Genomic DNA, 18,136 nt, shown 5'->3' with positions numbered 1-18,136 from the left:
CTTTCTCAAGATCACAAGGATGAGAACTGCTGCCCACATATTTTATTTCTATTTCTTATTCCTAGGACACAGTTCCAGGAATAGAATGACTGTATTGAAGGATTTAGAGCTCTTTTAAGCCTTTAGAAACACAGAGCCAAAATATTTCCTCAAAAAGTTTTTTGCCATTTGACACTAAAGGTCAGAATCTTTCCATGGGCTTGTTTAAACAAACAAAACCAGCCTCACAGAGCTCACAGCTTGGAAGGCATCCCGGTGTGGCCCCTGCAGGAGGGGAGCAGCACCTCGCCTTCCATGCAGTGGGAAGGTGCTTCTTCGGTTTTAGATGGGGTAATGGCTTGGGAGAATTCCTGCTAGAGCAAAGAGAACATTTGTCAACCAGATCCAGCACTTACTGGGCGCTGTGATTCTCGCCTGTAATACCGACATTAGGTGGTGGAGGGAGGGAGGAGGATCAGGAGTTCAAGGCCCTCCAAGCTTACACAACCAGTTCCATGCAAGCCAGAGTTGTGTGCGACTCTGTCTCAAAAAAAAAAAAAAAATCGAGGACCACAAAAACAAGGATCCAAAGTTTAGCGATCCTTCATAGAAAATCACTCCAGACATTCGCAGGGCAGCGAAGGCGGTGGCGACCGTAGCGTGTGGAAAGCAGGTAGAGGCGACCTGGCCCTTTAAGTCCGCGTCGGTTTTTCCTGACGTCAGCGGGCGGGCGCAGCCCCGCTGTTTACCACGGCGCGGCGCCTAGTGGCCCCGAGTTCTGCGCCGCGTCCGCCGCCCTTAAAGGGCCCGCGTCCGGGAAACCTCGGGCTAGGGCTACCGCCGCCTCGGCTCTCCGGGCGCGAGCGGACGCCGGGTCCCCGGCCGGGCTGGGCCGGGCCGAGGTTGCAGGTCGCGGTGCCGCCCACGCGAGCCGGGGACCGCGCGAGGCCCAGGAGCGGCTCCAGGGAGGGGACGCGTCCTATCTCAGACCGGGGTTAAAGTTCTGGTCCCGGTGAGATGCTGGAAGCTGCTGCGGCAGCCGCAACGCGCCCGGTCGCCGTCCTATCGCCAGCCCCCGCCGCCCCGGGCCATGTTTGCCCGGCGTCTGCCCTTGTGCTTGCTCCTGGTGGCCGCCGTCGAGGGCCACCTGGGGACTCTGGGGCCCAAGAACGTCTCGCAGAAAGACGCGGAGTTTGAGCGCACCTACGCGGACGACGTCAACAGCGAGCTGGTCAACATCTACACCTTCAACCACACCGTGACCCGCAACCGGGTGAGCTCTGGGACCCCCCTGCCGCTGGGGTGGGCGCCCGACCCGGCCTTGATGTCACCTCTGCCGTCTCCGCCAGCCCCGAGCCGCCCTCCCCTTGCCCAGGCCTGGTTTCCACCTTTCCCTGCTGCTCCAGCTGAGCAGTTTAGTAGTTCCCTGCCACCAGCTGTGATTCGGGCAGGTCTGGCCTGTTTCCTAACCTGGCTCTCAACCTGGCAGCTGAGTGAGGTCGGGGTGAGGGGTGAACAGGCTTCTACCGGGCTTACTCGACAACCCCCAGCGAGGCCAACTTAGAACTGAAAATCACAGCTCCAGCAAGTTACTGCCACACTTCGCAGGGAGGTGATGAAGGAAGCAGACCTCCTTGCCTCCGAAAGGCAGCCGGCCTTTTCAGTTGAGGGTGGTAAAATAAGGCCCTCTCAAGTTGAGTGGCAAGAGAAAAGAGAGTTTGTTTGTAACCCAGAATTGTCGACTTCTTACTCATTTCTCCCCAGTAGTGAAAGTAGAAGGCGAGCCTATAGCAGGGCACCTGCAGAGTACAGCCTGGGGAAGTTCTTGCTGCCTGGCTGTGTGGCTTCTTGCCTAGCTCTCTTGCTCTCTCTCCAAGGCCGGGTCTGGATTGCCTGAGAAGCAGTGGGGTTAGAGAGGGAGGCACCGGGGCTTTTCTTTTGGATAGAGAAAGGTTTGGTTTCTGGAAGGCCAGGACCTACCATCAGTATCCATTTTCCTTAAGTTTGATGTCTCTTCTTTCAGTCCGGTATCCAGAGTCATCCCAGAAGTGGCACCTGGATAAGGAAATGTTCTTCCTAAATTTGGTTTCAGCAGCCTAGTAACTAGGAACCTAGGAACGTTGTTGTGATTTGTTCACTTTTAAACTTCCACTCTCCTGTGTAGCTTCCTCCACAGGAAAAGATGGGTGTTTTGTTTGTTTGTTTGTTTGTTTGTTTGTTTGTTTTTCAAGAGGGGGAGAATGGAGGTTCAGGTATAAAGCCACTGCACTGCGCTGCTTGGCCCTTGGTCAGTACTAGAAAGACAACTTGGATTTCAACACCTCCCACTGTTCCTTTACACCCCTCCCTGCAGGGCTTTGACCTCCAAATAGTAGTGGAACCGGAGCTTCTTGCTGGCTTCCTAGTTCACAAGGAAGAAGATTGAGGGCATTTCTTGCTCTCCTGTATCAGAGTGCGCACAGGACTGCGCGTGTACACACGTATAAGTCCATGAGTGTGTGTGTGCAGGCTATCCTGGAGGGCTATCCTGGAACCTCCTAAGGTCTCTGCTACATACCCTGCCATAGGGGCCTGCTGTTCTACAAACCGGTATCATCCAAGAGTGAGCTTCTCCAGGCTTCATATCTGACAGTGTCAGCCCTTTCTAGAGACAGGGCCTGTTCCCACCAAGGAGAAGCACAGACGGTGTCCTGGCTGGCCAGGATGGATAACATAGGACAGATTAAAGCATGCTGTCTGTGGGGTCATGTATCTGAAGAGCCGAGTTTGAGTGAGGGTGCTTCCTTCCCTGCAGACCGAGGGTGTGCGAGTGTCTGTGAATGTCCTGAACAAGCAGAAAGGGGCGCCTTTGCTGTTCGTGGTCCGCCAGAAGGAGGCTGTTGTGTCCTTCCAGGTGCCCCTAATCCTGCGAGGGCTGTGAGTAGGACCTGGGAATGTAGGGAGGGGCGGCCTAGCCAGGCCTTACAGGAAGCCTCGCCCAAGGGATCCTCTTGTTTCTCCTCCCTGAGCCCTGAGGCCAGTGGCATGAGGGCTGACTTTGCCAGCCCAAGGGCATGGGAGGTATGGTGACCCGTTAGGAAGAACTGGAGCCTCATTTCCCTGTTGTGGCAGGCTGGCTGGGACTAGTCATACTCTCTCTGTCTTGGACCATAGGTATCAGCGAAAGTACCTCTACCAAAAAGTTGAACGAACTCTGTGTCAGCCTCCCACCAAGAATGAATCTGAGATCCAGTTTTTCTATGTGGACGTATCTACCCTGTCACCGGTCAACACCACTTACCAGCTCCGAGTTAACCGTGTGGACAACTTTGTGCTCCGGTATTTAGGGCAGAGTGAGGAGACCGTAAAGCCCCAGCCTTCTTCCCACATGCAGACAATGACTGTGGGGTTCTTTTCTTCCCTGTAGGACGGGGGAGCCGTTTACCTTCAATACCACTGCAGCCCAGCCCCAGGTAAAATCCCTTGTCAAAAAGGGGGTTGCCTCAGTGTGGCATGGTGCCACTGGTCTTTAATCCTAGCATTTGGGAGTCAGAGGCAAATGGATCTCAGAGTTCAAAGCCACCTTGGTCTACACAGTGAGTTCCAAGTCAGCCAGGGCTACACAGAAATCTCAAGGTATCAACAGCAACAAAAAGAAAATCGGGAGGTGGGGGGAGATTTGAACATGAGAGCAGGAGTAATTGTTGGGATTGCTAGGACCAGCAAGTTAATTTAGTCTCTCTGGAGGGACCGTTGGAGCAGATAGGGACAGTGCAAAGACAGGGTTTGCCTGCTCTCTCTCCTGTCCTGCCTCTCAGGCACTGTCCTATGTACCCAGCTGAGGTTGCAGGTGACCAGTGTTCAGGGTCATGCAGGAGTGGGCTGCTCATAGTCAAGGCTCTTCTCCCCAGGTAGCTTCATTACTGAGCCAAGAGGGTTCTCAAACCTCCTTGTAGGATGCCGATCCCTTCTAGAGGGGCAGATAGAGCTCCTCCTGAGACGGTATTCTCCCTGCCCTTCCTGTGTTCTCAGTACTTCAGATACGAGTTTCCTGATGGTGTGGACTCTGTAATTGTCAAGGTGACCTCCAAGAAGGCCTTCCCGTGTTCAGTTATCTCCATCCAGGATGTCCTGGTAAGTTGTCCATCACTTCATCCTCCACCAGGAAGTAGCTGGGCATCAGAAAAAGGGACGGCACCCAGTTCCCTGTCCATGTGCCTCTTTCTTCATTCCTCTGCAGTGCCCTGTCTATGATCTAGACAACAACGTGGCCTTCATTGGCATGTACCAGACTATGACTAAGAAGGCAGCCATCACTGTGCAGGTAGGGAATGCACATGAGCTTCTGAGAGGTGGGGCTGACTGTTGAAATGGTTGGCTTTCTACACCCTGCTCTTGTTTATCTCTTTACCTATTCTTGTCTTACATGAGGGCTTCTTAAATTTTTCCCACTATAATCGCTTTGTGCCTGAGAAATTCTTCTCCACTGAGCCATGTCACTGGCTCTTAATTTTGCTTTTTATCAGCAAGGGATTTTACTCAGACATATGTGGAGGCACAGACCAGGTATGCTACAAGAGAACAGCAGAGATTTACTCAGAAGTCATCATTCTTACTTTATAGTTGTCAGTGTTGAGGGGGCCACTTGGTATAACTGTGTAGTACAAAGTGGCAGAAGCATATTTGGGGCCATTTTAGAAACGTTGAGTTCTTGCTTCAGCACATACACACTGAAACTGTAAGACAATGAGCATGGCCCCAATCATGCAAAGATGACATACAAATTCATGAAATGGTCCACATTTTTAAAAAATAAATTGCTAAAACTTTTGTCCTGATATCGCAAGTTAAAGCTCATTGAGTCCTTTAGCAACTCAAAACAATTATTTAAAGCAAACATCCCACCTAACACAATACAGTCCCAATATACACTGATTTGATCTTCATGTGCTTGAGATAATGATGGTAGGAAAATCGTAGAAGTTGTTTTTGTTTTTGTTTTTTGTTTTTTTGTTTTTTTTTTTTTTCCTGTTACTAAATGTTTCTATGAGAGCAGAAAACTTTCAATAAATACTGCAGTTCAGAGCATACAAGAATGTAGCATCCAAGCTAAGGTTCAGACGCTGTTCCTCAGCTTCGTGTGGTGTGATGGCATGCATGGTTCAAAATGCCTGTGTGTGTTGAGAACCAAGGCTGAGGTGATGTCGCCTGGCATAACATGGCTGAGTGCTTTTAGCAGCACCTTGGATGATGCCTGAATGGTTTTCAGTTGTTGCACGTTCAGAAACTTTGTGTCGCTGCTGCATTTCTCGCCACCCCCACATTCTGCTCCCGTGACTCTGGGTTCTCTGGTTTATGTGAATGGAGCCATCTTCTCTGGCTGGTACCCAGGACAACCTGTGTGAGCCACATGCTCATCTCTTCACCTGGCTGTAGTGTGGGTATGGGCTTGGGCTTATAACTTCTCAAAGTCTGCCCAACAATGATAATTGCAGCACCTCTCCCATGGGTGCAGCTCAATGGCAAAGCATCTCCTTGGCATTTGAGAGACCATGTATCAGGCTGTCAACATCACAGAAACGTGAAGGGGCCCGGGACCTATGCAAGGATTAAGTAAAATTATATATAGGAAGACCTTAGAGCATCTGGTCCAAAGTTCATATTCAGAAAAGGGTTATGGCATCGGTGCTGGTCATCACCATCTCCCTCCTCCTCCTGCAGCGGAAAGACTTCCCCAGCAACAGCTTTTACGTGGTAGTGGTGGTGAAGACGGAGGACCAGGCCTGCGGGGGGGCCTTGCCCTTCTACCCTTTTGTGGAAGGTATGTTTTGTGCACAGCCTAGGGATGGTGAGGCTCAATGGCTTCCCAGGAGATGGAAGAGCCTATGTGGCTGTTGGTGGATCCAATGAGGCATGAGTCTAGGGACCTGGATTCTCCATGACCTGGTTCCACCAACCCTAGCTAAGCTCTTAGCAGCCACTTCTTTCCCCCTTTGACATTTTACATCCAGATGAACCAGTGGATCAAGGGCATCGTCAGAAAACTCTGTCAGTGCTGGTCTCTCAAGCTGTCACCTGTAAGTGTGGGTACCTGAGTAAGATGGAAAACCCTCCCTGATCCTTCCTCTCAGATTCAGAAAAGCAGGTGTTCTCTGGATGGGAAGGGTGAGGAGGACCCTCCTGCCCAGCAGGCGATGGGACAGAAAGGAATGTTCTGGGCAGATCCAGCCAGAGAAATTCACAAGGTGGATCCCAGTGGAGTATGGGAGAGGATCAGTGGCCAAACTAAAGAGCAAGTTCTCATTTACTTGCTTCCCCTTAGCTGTGGAATCTCTGTCCCCTGTCTCTTGTGACACAATTAGTAAAATCTGTCCCATCGGATACACTGAATTGTGAGGCTTATAACAGAATTAGAGTATCAGGCCCCTAGAGAGCAATGTCTGTTGAGTTTTTAAATGAGGTCCTTACTTTTCTTGTTTTAAAAAAGATTTGTTTACTTATTATGTATACAGTGTTCTTCCTGCATGTGTGCTTACAGGCCAGAAGAAGGCACCAGACTTCATTATAGATGGTTATGAACCACCATGTGATTGCTGAGAATTGAAGTCAGGACCTTTGGAAGAACTTAAGCCAGTTCTCTTAACCTCTGAGCCATCACTCTAGCCCATTGGGGTCGTTTCTAAACTGGAGAATATAAGATCAAAATAAGGAGCTGAGCACAGTGGCACACCCTTCCTTAATCCTAGCAGTAGCTCAGGCTCATCCTTGGTTATGAGTTCAAAGCCAGTTTGAACATGAGACCTTGTCTCAAACAAACAAAATAAACAACAACAAAACAACAACAATTGGGGCTGGAGAAATGGCTCAGCTATTAAGAACACAGGGTGATTTTCCAGAGGAGCTGAGTATTAGTCCACAATGCCCATGGGAGCATGGCAGCTCCCAGTGACTTGTAACTCTGGTTCCAGGGGATCTGGTTTACTCTTTTGACCTCTGCAGGCACCCATGGGTGGTACACATACATGTAGTCAAAGCAGTCACACATTAAAAGTAAAAATAAATGCTTCTGAAACAAGCAGTTATAAACCCAATACACATATTAAGTACACTAGTTAAAAACAAAGCGAGCAAAATAAAGGATTGCGCTAGAAGGAGGACTCGGTACTTGTTGAGTCCTTGTGTGTGCTAGAACCATAGCTCTTAGGAAGCCCTTAGGAAAGGCCCTAGAGTGCTCTGTAGGGTCCAGAGAACTTGGATGAGCAAGGGACAGGACTCTGTGGGGCTGTAGAGCAGAGAAGGCCACCTCTAGGGCACCATCCCTGAGCTGTAGTTTGAAGGTTAGGTCAACATGGAGTTGCTAGAAGTAGGAGAGAAAAAGTCCTAAGAAACAACATGAGCAGGTAGGCTCAGCCAGAGTTTGAGCTGAGCAATAGCCAGATGTCCCTACTGGCTGGGCATTGCCTTCAGGGGAGGAGGAAGCAGCTCTCAGAGGTCTCTGGGCATCCAGAGGCAGTGTGGAGAGGGCTGCTGTGTTCTCCCTGCCCTCACCTTATTTTCCTCCCCATAGCTGAGGCCTACGTTGGTGGGATGCTCTTTTGCCTGGGCATATTTCTCTCCTTCTACCTGCTGACTGTGCTCCTGGCCTGTTGGGAGAATTGGAGGTGAGAGGAACTGTTGTGCTTTCCTTGCTCTGGGGCCCTAGGGCTGGAGGAATGGGAAGGAATGTGCTAGGATCCCAGCTGGCTAGGGGTTATCTTAGTCTTGTCTTCAGAAACGAACAAAACAGGTACCTGTTGGGTCCGTGGTCCATGGGCAGTTTCCTTGTAAACAGTCTCATCTCGTCACTCCTTCCCAAGTTGGGAACACCCCATTACTCCTGGTGTGGGAGAAACCCAGGATTCAGGGGTTACATGGATCAGGGAGGGTAGAGAGAATAGAAAGGTTAGCCTAGCCTAGGTTGGGTCTTCCTCCTGTCTCAGTTGTCCTCTGAATTCCTGCAGGCAAAGAAAGAAGACCCTGCTGGTGGCCATAGACAGAGCCTGTCCAGAAAGTGGTATCTAAAGGAGACGGGTTGGCTGGATCTATTGTGGGGAAATGGGAGCAGGGATGGAGAAGGGGAGGGAAAGAGGTTGGTGGCTTCTTTATGTTCAGCCTAGGAGTAACATTTCACAAGTGGAAACAGGCTGGGGCCTTGGAGCACCCCTCTACAGACACCGGCAAACTTTGCTGTGATTTGTACTGGTGTTTAGCTACACTTCCAGCCTGCCTCAGGCAGTGCAGCTCAGCCTCAGGTTGTTAACTTTCAATTGTCTCTCTCTCTTCCATCACTTCTCTCTGTGCCCTCCCTCCTGCTTGGACCTCTCTCTCAGCTTCTCTCCTTGGTAAGCTCCAGGTGCTGTGGGCAGAGGAGCTGCTGTCTAGGGGGAGGAAGGTGGAGCACAAGGGTTATCTAGGGAGGGACTTGGGTACCAGGTACCATTTTCCTTGGTGGCTTAGGTTTGTCGTTTCCCTGACCATTCTCTTCACATGTTTTATTTGTTTTTGTTTTTAGTTTAAAAAAAAAAAAATTGTTTTTAAGCCAGGCAGTAGTGGTGCATGCCTTTGATCCCAGCACTTGGGAGGCAGAGGCAGGCAGATATCTGAGTTTGTGGCCAGCCTGTTCTACAGAGTGAGTTCCAGGACAGCCAGGGCTACACAGAGAGACCCTGTCTCAAAAAACCAAACAAAACAACAACAACAAAAATTTTTAGACAAGATCTTGTTCATAGCTCATGGTAGCCTGAAACTGAGTATGTAGCCCAGGCTGGCCTAAACATATAGCAGTCTCCCTGTCTTAGCCAGGTGAGTGCTAGGATTGCAGGCATGAATCACCATGCCTAGGTTGTCCCCTCTTTTAGGAGAACACAGGTAACACATTTTCTTGGAGTGACGTGGTTGTTGGGGGTGAGGCATTTTTAGGCATCTGTTACTGCTGGCCTGGCTCCTCTATGGCTGTCTTTTCCAGGTTCTCCCTTCCCCTGGCTTTAGGCTTCCTTTTGCTCACCGGCCTAAGAGGACCTTGTCTTCTCATTGCAGGTCATCCTCGGGTCTTGGGTGATTCGTTTCCTGCCAGTTCCCCTTATGAGGGTTACAACTATGGCTCCTTTGGTACGTGTCACAGTTGGGACTGTATCTGCCCATGCCCAGCTACATTCCTTCTGCCACCTCCTGACCATGCATGCCCTGGCTCCTGCTCAGAGGCCTCTAGGAACAGATCTAGAGTCTCTTGGCCTAAGGTTGCTTCCACCTGCCTCACCACTCATTCCTGCCTGCAGAAAATGGTTCCGGATCCACCGACGGGCTGGTTGAAAGCACAGGTTCAGGGGACCTCTCCTATAGTTACCAGGGTGAGTGGGCCAGAGTGGACTGTGCTACAGGGTATGTGCTACAGGGCTGCTCTTGACGAGGTGGAACTTCCTGGTGGGCGGTTGCCTCTCTGCCAGATGCTGGAACCAGGGAAGGGCTGCTCTTCTGCCCCCTCTTTCTCTCTTTCCTCCTTGGCCTCAGTTCCCCTGTAACTTTCCCTTTCCTTTGAAGGGCACGACCAGTTCAAGCGGCGCCTTCCCTCTGGCCAGATGCGGCAGCTGTGCATTGCCATGGGTAGATGTGGGGAGGGGGTAGGGGTGCCCTGCCAATCAATTCCTACCAGGATGTTCGGTCAGTGGAGCTGGCCGCCTCTGGGGCCAGAAAGATGCTTGGTGCATGGCTTTCCTAGCAAGTGCCACCAGTGCCAGCCCATGGTCTTCTGAGAGAGACAGGCACTGGCCACCGCCAGCTCGCTGTCTTCTTGCCATTGTCCTCCCTCCCTGCCTTGCTGGCCAAGGGATTCTGGGTCTGGGTGTCACCTGGCTAAAGGTGACAGGAGGAGGCTTCTGAAGACAGGAGATGGGCATTTTTTTCTCTAGCCCTTGCCTGCATACTAGGGCTTTAGCCCCGGGGTGGTCATGGCATGTTTTCTCAGAACCCAACAGGACTGGGCACCTCTAATCTGCATGATTGGACAAGTTCAATCCTGTTAGTGTGTCTGGGGTCTACTCAGTTCCTGGCCTGGGGCCAGGAGTGGAGCAGGGCTGGAGTCATTCCTATGTGGTGGCCCCTGGCAGAGCTCCCCATTGGTTCACTGAGTTAGGAGTGCATCTCCTCCCAGCACTTGAGCCACCTGCTCTACTGCTCTGAGCTCTGGCCCACAATTTGCCTCTTCCCCATTGTTGAATAATTTTGACATTGCTTCTGATGGGTGGGGCCAGACCCAGTGTTTGGTCCTGCTAGCCCGAGCCCTTTTTCTTTGCCATTCCTAGACCGCTCCTTTGACCCAGTGGGTACTCGGCCACGATTGGATTCCATGAGCTCCGTGGAAGAGGATGATTATGACACATTGACTGACATTGATTCAGACAAAAATGTCATTCGCACCAAGGTTTGCCATACATGGCCTGATCCTAGTCAGGGGGTTCTGGAGGAAAGGACTGTGCTCAGGCCCCACCCAGCATATCTCTGTGAGGCAGAAGGAAAGAGCTGAGCTGGGATAGGCAGGGTAGATTCCAGGAGAAATCAGCCTAGAGAAATGCAGACTAATTGAGCAAACCCTGTTGGCCTGATTAGCCACAGAAGTGGAGTCCCAGAACCCTGCTGGCTTATCTGAGGGAAGCCCACTTTGTCTACCCTAACCTGGGCGTTGGTGGGGTGGGGTGGGGGGTTCTCCCAAATGGTGGGTAAGCAAGGCTCACTCCTGCTTCTCCTCAGCAATACCTCTGCGTGGCTGATCTGGCACGAAAGGACAAACGTGTTTTGCGGAAAAAGTACCAGATTTACTTCTGGTGAGTGGGCTACGCAGACAGAGATTTCCGTTACTGCTCAAGGCAGCTCTTTAGGTCCTGCCCACCTTACCGCAGCCCTCTCCCTTCAGGAACATAGCCACCATTGCGGTCTTCTATGCCCTTCCTGTGGTGCAGCTGGTGATCACCTACCAGACGGTGAGAGGGTGAGGGCTGGAGTAGCTCGGTCTGTGACTGCCTCACACTGCAGGCAGGGACTCTGCAGTGAGCCTTGGCCATAGGTCTTAGGAGCAGCTTTCAGATCCCAGCTCTGCTTTGGCTGTGAGGCGCTGGGCTTCTGAGCTTCAGTTTCTTCATCTGCAGATTGGGGGCATCATGAAGCTGGGGTGGGGCCTATGAAACAGAAGTCACAGGACTTTGTAAGTGTGACTTCTCTTCCCCCCTCTCGTTACTGTAAGGCAAGAACTTCTCAAGTTTTCAGTCACATACATAAAGAGGACAGTAGCTGGGTTTGGTGATGTACGCCTTTAATTCCAGCACTTGGGAGGCAGAGGCAGGTGCGTCAGTGAGTTTGAGGCCAACGTGGTCCACAAAGCAAGTCCAGGACAGCCAAGAATGCACAAAGACCCCGCCTGTCTCAAAAAGCCAAAATAAATGAATGAATGAATATAAAGAGGGCAGTTGCAAATGTGCTACCCGAGGAGCAGCAGCCTGGGTACTGTGTATACACGCTAGCCATGCTGGTACAGCTCTGGTTGGCAGTTGTACCCACGGGCTTCTTGCTGAGTCAGGCATGTTAATTGCTACACCCCCTAACACACACAGGTGGTGAATGTCACAGGGAACCAGGACATCTGCTACTACAACTTCCTCTGTGCCCACCCGCTGGGCAACCTCAGGTGGGAATTGTGCTGGAGGCCCAGGGTGGCTAGGGTAGGCAGGGTGCGGCTTTGTGACAAAGCCTTCGTGGCAGAAGAAAGGGAAGAGCATAAGGGCCTCAGTCTAACCTAAGTGCCTGTCTTGTTCCTTCTAGCGCCTTCAACAACATCCTCAGCAACCTGGGCTACATCCTGCTGGGGCTACTCTTTCTGCTCATCATCCTGCAGCGAGAAATCAACCACAACCGGGCCCTGCTGCGCAATGACCTCTATGCTCTGGTAAGTCAGAGCTACCCACCAAGGCCTCCACCTGGTAGACTGACCGTGCCCACTCCAACTCTGCTCCATCTCACCCAGATCTGCCCTGCCCAGGTCTACCCTGCTCTACCCAGGTCCACCCTGCCCTACTCCACTCTGCCCTGCCCTGCCCTGCCCTACCCTACCCTACCCTACCCTACCCTACCCTACCCTACCCTACCCTACCGCTCTGCCCAGGTCTGTCCTGCCTTGTCCTGCCCTCTCTGTCCAGCCATGGACAACCTACTCTGCTAGCCACTCACCACACAGCCCAGCCCCTCCTTCAGTTCTCTAGGGTTTCCATTCAGGACCCTTTTCTTCCACCTCACCTGTACTTCCCTTCCTTCTCGTTCTTCCTTAGGAGTGTGGGATCCCCAAACACTTCGGTCTGTTTTATGCCATGGGCACAGCGCTCATGATGGAGGGACTGCTTAGTGCCTGTTACCACGTCTGCCCCAACTACACTAACTTCCAGTTTGGTGAGTGCCACCGCCTTGTCTGGCTGAACCTCTACCACCACCAGCTGGTAGGAAGCCCTGAAGCTGGCTTTTGCGTGCAGCTTCCCATATTAGAAGTTGGCCGCCTGTCCTGCCTTCTGTCCAGTCATCCCTAGAGATGCTGTGAAAAACTTGGGAAGCACTCCCTGACTCAGGGTGTTTACATATTAAGCTCCTCAGTCTATGTTGGCCTTACCCTCAGGGGCAGCAGGCTCCGGCTAACACGTGGGTAGCCGAGAGGCTGGGGCTACAGTACTGCTCCTCCCACTTGCTCATGGCATCACAAGCCTCTTGGGTTGTCTGGGCTGGGAGTTGTGTGTGGAGTCCCTCTGGGGCCCCTGCAGCTCACAGCCTGTTCCCACCCAGACACCTCGTTCATGTACATGATTGCTGGTCTCTGCATGCTGAAGCTCTACCAGAAGCGGCACCCAGATATCAACGCCAGTGCCTACAGCGCTTATGCCTGCTTGGCCATCGTCATCTTCTTCTCCGTTCTGGGCGTGGTGAGGGCCTGCTCTACTCTGCACAAGCCCTAGGAAAGGCTCATGCTCACACACCTGTGCACTCATCCTGTCCAGCACTGCAGGAGAGGTCCCGCTACTTCCCTAGGGGGCGACACTGGGACCCTCTATAATCGCAGCCTAACCAAATAGCCTGCCCTCGTCAGGGTTCAGGCATAGGAGGGCACGGGAGCACTTGTTCTCTGTGCCCTCTCATCCCACACTGGGGGCTTCCCCACAGGTTTTTGGCAAAGGGAACACAGCCTTCTGGATCGTCTTCTCAGTCATCCATATCATTTCCACCCTGCTCCTTAGCACACAGCTCTATTACATGGGCCGCTGGAAGCTGGGTGAGAGCACGCCCAGGGCAGGGTGTGTGAGGGCTAGGGGACCGTGGGCACCTGGACACACAACAGACCTTTGATTTCTCTTTAATTTGGCTGGGCTGGAGGAGACCCTGGGTGGGAAATTTAGAGTACTGTGGCCTTTGCAGGCCCTGGCTCCTGGAAACCATAGTGCCATGTCTTCTCATTGCAGACTCCGGAATCTTCCGCCGCATCCTCCACGTCCTCTACACAGACTGCATCCGGCAGTGCAGTGGGCCCCTTTACACGGTACCTGCTCTACTCCCCAACTTCTCCCTCCTCTGTGTCCCCTCCTCCCTGAGGGATCAAGGTGTGTCAGGGAAGCCAGGGGAGGGTGAGGACAGGCTGTCTTGAGCCCTCTGCCACTTCTCTCCCTGTCTCTCTTCCCCCTCTCAGTCCCCGTGTCTCTGCTTCCCTCCAGGACCGCATGGTGCTTCTGGTCATGGGCAACATTATCAACTGGTCGCTGTGAGTGTGGCCATTGGCTGTGGAGTCAGCTGGGGACATAGTCTATCCACTGGCTGACTTAAAGGCTATGGACAGTTTTGAAGAAATGAGCATAAGGAATGGGGGCAAAAGAGAGAGGCTTTGGCCCCTGGGCTTCTAGAACCTTCTATGTATCTCTGAACACAGTCCAATACAATGATAAGGCATGGTGGGGTGTGGGCAGAGGTGAGCCCTTCCCTCCTCCCCCAGACCCTACTCCCTCTTTCAGGGCTGCGTATGGACTCATCATGCGCCCCAATGACTTTGCCTCCTACTTGCTGGCAATTGGCATCTGCAACCTACTGCTTTATTTCGCCTTCTACATCATTATGAAGGTGAATGGGAAAGGGCGGCGCTGCTTCAGTCAGCTGCTCTGCTTCGTGGGGACAGGGCGGGGCACTGGGAGAAAGGGATCCTCTCTGCCATATATCTATTCATGTGAGGTTTGGGGCATGGGTGTACCCATGGGAGCCCCCTGCTAAGCCAGTGAGTGCTCTGCCACCAAGCCATGCCCACAGCCTGAGTTCACAGTACCTGTGATAGGTCAGGCCTTTGAGGACTGGTGCCTCCCCGTGTTGTACAGTGTGAGGGAACCCTCCCCCCCCCCCCCAGCCAATGCTGTTGTTGGCTCAGGGATGTGGGTCTGTGGACACCTAGCTCAGGGTGGATGTCAGGGTAAAGACGCAAGGCTGTCAAGTGTGAGACTTGGTTGGGCCCTGTGGCTGAGTGTGAATCCAAGAGAGGCCCACGTAAGAAAATGAAGGTGGGCAGTGGCCTGGGCTGACCGCTGAGACCTTCCCTAGCTCCGGAGTGGCGAGAGGATCAAGCTCATCCCCCTGCTCTGCATCATCTGCACCTCTGTGGTCTGGGGCTTCGCGCTCTTCTTCTTCTTCCAGGGACTCAGCACGTGGCAGGTGAGTAGCTGACCCATGGCCTTCCCTAGTGACTTCTTAAAGCCTCCTGATGTTCAACATGGCAGCATGGAAATCGGGGCATGTTACCTCAGAGGCAGCTGAGTTTCAGAGAGGCCAGGGGACTTCCCAAAGCATAGAGCTTATGTGGCCTCTGTGGTTTGAAGCCAGAAACATCAGCTTGTTTACTGCCTCAGAAGACACCTGCTGTACACCAGGCTAGACATCTGTGATATAACTGAGCATGTCTGCCGGCCATTATGGTACTCGCCTTCAGTCCCAGCACTCCGGAGGCGGAGGCAGGTGGATCTGAGCATGAGATTCACCTGGTCTACACAGTGGGTCCAGGCCAGCCATGGCTACACAGAGAGACCCCGTCTCAAAAAAACAAAACAGAACAGAAGTGAACATAACATGGCCTCTGGTTGTGTGGCCTGGAATTGACAGTCTAGTTCAAAAGAGACACTGTACATACTAAGCACACGTTCTGCCACTGAGCTACATCTCCCACAGCTAGTTCATGTTTGAAGTAAAAAAAAAAAACAAGTCAAGGTAGTGGAGTATGCAGAAGAGAGGAGGACAAGGCCTCTGAGTTAGGAGGCCTAGGAAAGCTGCGTAGAGGAGGCAGGCTTTCCTCTTGTCCATAAAATCTCACGGACAGAGCTACGTGGCTCAGGCACTGTCACCTGAGCAATCACACCGGCTGGAATAACCAGGGCAGCTTTGATGTGTGAGAACACACTGATTTGGGAGATTGGCAAAGACCTGGCGCTCTATGGGGTCAGATGCGTCTTGGTTCCATGATCTCAGCACAGGCTGTTCCAGACATAGGGTCAGAAAACATTTGTGGCAGAGAGGTTATGAGTAGAGTAGGGAGGACCAGGAGTGTCAGAGCCATGGCTACTGTTGTCTGGGAGCAGGGCATGGCCTGGTATGGTAGTTGGGAGAAACCCACCTTGAGGTCATTTGAGAGCAAGGCCAAGTCCCATGCAGGTGGTGAACTGTGGCTTCCGGGCCCTCCTGGCTTTCTGAGTGGAAGCTGTGCAAGACATCACAGCCTCCTGCCTGCAGCTGTTATAAAGGAAGATGGGTCTGAAGGGAGGAGGAAAAGAACAGAATCAGTGTATTTGAGAAAGGCCACTGTTAGCTGTGGAGGGTTCAAGTGAGGCTCCAGCCAGAACAGGGTACTTCCCCACCAGGGAAGGAAGAAGGCTGTGGAGTGGGTCGGAGGCGGGTATGGATCTGGCCTCTCCAGAGCAAAGTCAATAGGCTGCTGGCCCTGTCCCTCTGCCAGAAAACCCCCGCAGAGTCCAGGGAACACAACCGTGACTGCATCCTCCTTGACTTCTTTGATGACCACGACATCTGGCACTTCCTGTCCTCCATTGCTATGTTTGGGTCCTTCCTGGTATGTGGGATGTGCCTGGCCTGAGGGCAGAGGGGATGGTAAAGCAGATGGCCCTCCTTCCTGTTGTCTGACCTTCCCTCCACCCTTAGGTTTTGCTGACATTGGATGACGACTTGGACACTGTACAGCGAGACAAGATCTATGTCTTTTAGCAGCATCTAGGATTCAAGAGGCTTCAGCTCAGGGGCCCCAGCGCCTCTGCATCACCTGCCAACTGCTGCCATAGCAGCAAGGCTGTGAGTCCCGGCTCTGCTGCCCAGGATTGGATGGTGTGGCTGGACAGCGAGGTCCCAGCCCAGGCCTGACTCAGGACAGTTACTGGTGGCACCAAGCCTTGCAGGTGCCTCTGCTGTGGAGAAGGCCTGCTCCCCATTCCCCAAACACTGGCCAAATTGCTGCTTTCTTCTCAGTGTTGGGTCCTCCCCAGGACCTTTGTCCGTCCATTTGTCTTGTTTATCCACTGGCTCTCCATTTGTTCCTCTGGAGAAGGAAGGCGGGAAGGCAATGTCCTATCCCATATCACGCCTTGCATTCTGCCCATCCCTTGCCTTCTCTCAGCCTAGGACACACAAGCCCTTTCTTCCTCCCACACTCTGTTCCAGCACCCTAGTCTGGTGCCTGATTCTCTGTCCAGCACCAGGATGCCAGTTTTCCCTGGGTCTGTAGCTGGCTGCAATCACTGCCCACTCTGGCCTGCCAGGATGGATGCAGGTAGGAGACTTTGGGGGCTGGCCAGCTGGTGCCAGGCTTTCGGTGCTAAGGCCTGCAAGGGGCCTAGGTACGACCCTGCTCCCTCTGACCTGTGCTTGGAGCCGGCTCTTCAGCAGTGAGGGTCAGCCCAGGTTGAGTCTTCTGATCTGGGGCCTGAATTCAGAGGTCACCTCATCCCAGCCACCAGAATGATGCCAGCACTGGGGTTGGTGGGAAGTGGCAACTGACTGTCCCCTTTTGCACCGTCGGTCCTGCCAAGCCCTGACTGGGGCCCCTCAGTGCCATTGACACTGCCCAAGAATGTCTGGAGGCCAGGGAGGAACGGTGCCAAGCGCACAGCCCCTTTTGCCTCTCACAGGAGCAGGAGCCCCAGTGCCTGTCTTAGAAAGGGAGGGACATGCCAGGTCCCCATGAGTCCCTGACCCTGTCTCGCCATAGGACTCAGGGCTGGCTTCTGAGTCTCCGTCCAGTATTTAGCCAAGTTCTGTGTTAGTCATATGGGCCTAAGAGCCTTGGTGTTTACACGAAGTCACCCAGCTCTGGCCCCTGGCCACTCTGATCCTTGGTGTTTACGGAGTCACCCAGCTCTGGGCCCCTGGCCACTCACTCTGGTCCTTGGCTCCCTTTCACTCCACTAGGTCCATTCCAGATGCCAAGAGTGGGCCCTGGGAATGTATTTTGTTCTCTCCACCATGTTTTTATAGCTCTTGGGCTGGGAGAAGAGGCAGGTCTGGCTCTTTGTTTCTGAGCTCCATTCTGTGTCTTCATGCTGTGTTTGCAATTCTGTTTTCTATGAATGAGTCCATCCAATAAAGGCAACCAGACCTGGAATCTGGGCTCTTACTCTTGTGTTGGGGTGGTGCAGGAGTCTCCGAGTCCCATTTCTTCTGGCCTTCCCTTCCCGTTTCTGTGCATGGCTGCACTGAGAACTTCAGTTCCTTGATTCCAGCAGGGTTTTCCCTCATCCTCAGGCAACCCATTAATTCTGTAAACATTTGGCCCTTGCTCCAAGCACTGTGCAGGCAGGAGCAGGGTGCTGAAAATATGTCTGTGCCTTCTCCCCCGTGAGCTCACCCTCCACCTGGCATGCAGTACCTGCCTCTGCCCAGCAGGTAGGGGTCAGCAGATGGCTGTCCAGGCTGTTCCCATGGTGCACTTGAAGTGGGCAGAGTGTTTGCCGGCCGGGTTTTAAAGGAATGACTTAATTGGATGGCAGGCAGGATCCCAGAGTAGGGAGTTTCTATCTAGATTTCAGCAAAAGAGGATGGGGTTTGAGCATCCTATCTGGTGAATTCATGACATAATTCATAC

At 52.7% G+C, this 18,136-nt stretch overlaps 1 protein-coding gene across 3 annotated transcripts; it reads left to right on the top strand.

Annotated features, from left to right (window-relative positions):
* Positions 1-714: 714 nt before the first annotated feature.
* On the top strand, positions 715-17,656 carry Sidt2 (SID1 transmembrane family member 2). Of its 3 annotated transcripts, XM_055621797.1 has the most exons (27): positions 715-1,252; positions 2,774-2,895; positions 3,133-3,297; positions 3,386-3,431; positions 3,991-4,092; positions 4,199-4,282; positions 5,680-5,779; positions 5,970-6,035; positions 7,526-7,619; positions 7,959-8,011; positions 9,034-9,105; positions 9,273-9,344; positions 9,535-9,597; positions 10,296-10,414; positions 10,741-10,814; positions 10,904-10,970; positions 11,598-11,671; positions 11,806-11,929; positions 12,309-12,426; positions 12,811-12,947; positions 13,186-13,294; positions 13,482-13,558; positions 13,731-13,777; positions 14,025-14,130; positions 14,599-14,709; positions 16,001-16,114; positions 16,204-17,656. In XM_055621797.1, exons 1-27 carry the CDS (start codon positions 1,070-1,072, stop codon positions 16,264-16,266), a joined length of 2,562 nt encoding a protein of 853 aa, XP_055477772.1. In that variant the 5' UTR covers positions 715-1,069; the 3' UTR covers positions 16,267-17,656. The 3 variants fall into 3 exon arrangements, with proteins under 3 accessions (XP_055477772.1, XP_055477773.1, XP_055477774.1); XM_055621798.1 differs by lacking the exon at positions 9,535-9,597 and having other exon boundaries at positions 716-1,252; XM_055621799.1 differs by lacking the exons at positions 715-1,252; positions 2,774-2,895; positions 3,133-3,297; ... (5 more) ...; positions 7,526-7,619; positions 7,959-8,011 and adding an exon at positions 8,259-8,339.
* The last annotated feature ends 480 nt before the right edge of the window (positions 17,657-18,136 follow it).

Source organism: Psammomys obesus, unplaced genomic scaffold (assembly GCF_907164565.1).
Source record: "Psammomys obesus unplaced genomic scaffold, mPsaObe1.curated_primary_1811, whole genome shotgun sequence".
In the NCBI taxonomy this organism is placed as follows: Eukaryota; Metazoa; Chordata; class Mammalia; order Rodentia; family Muridae; genus Psammomys; species Psammomys obesus.
This window is presented reverse-complemented; position numbering and strand designations above follow the sequence as displayed.

What these genes read in the sequence shown, in the direction of transcription:
- Sidt2 (XM_055621797.1), top strand. Translation starts at nt 1,070, where the DNA reads ATGTTTGCCCGGCGTCTGCCCTTGTGCTTGCTCCTGGTGGCCGCCGTC. An exon ending in CCCCTAATCCTGCGAGGGCT is followed by an intron (nt 2,896 to 3,132) that starts GTGAGTAGGACC and finishes CTTGGACCATAG; the next exon opens with GTATCAGCGAAAGTACCTCT. An exon ending in AAAATGTCATTCGCACCAAG is followed by an intron (nt 10,415 to 10,740) that starts GTTTGCCATACA and finishes GCTTCTCCTCAG; the next exon opens with CAATACCTCTGCGTGGCTGA.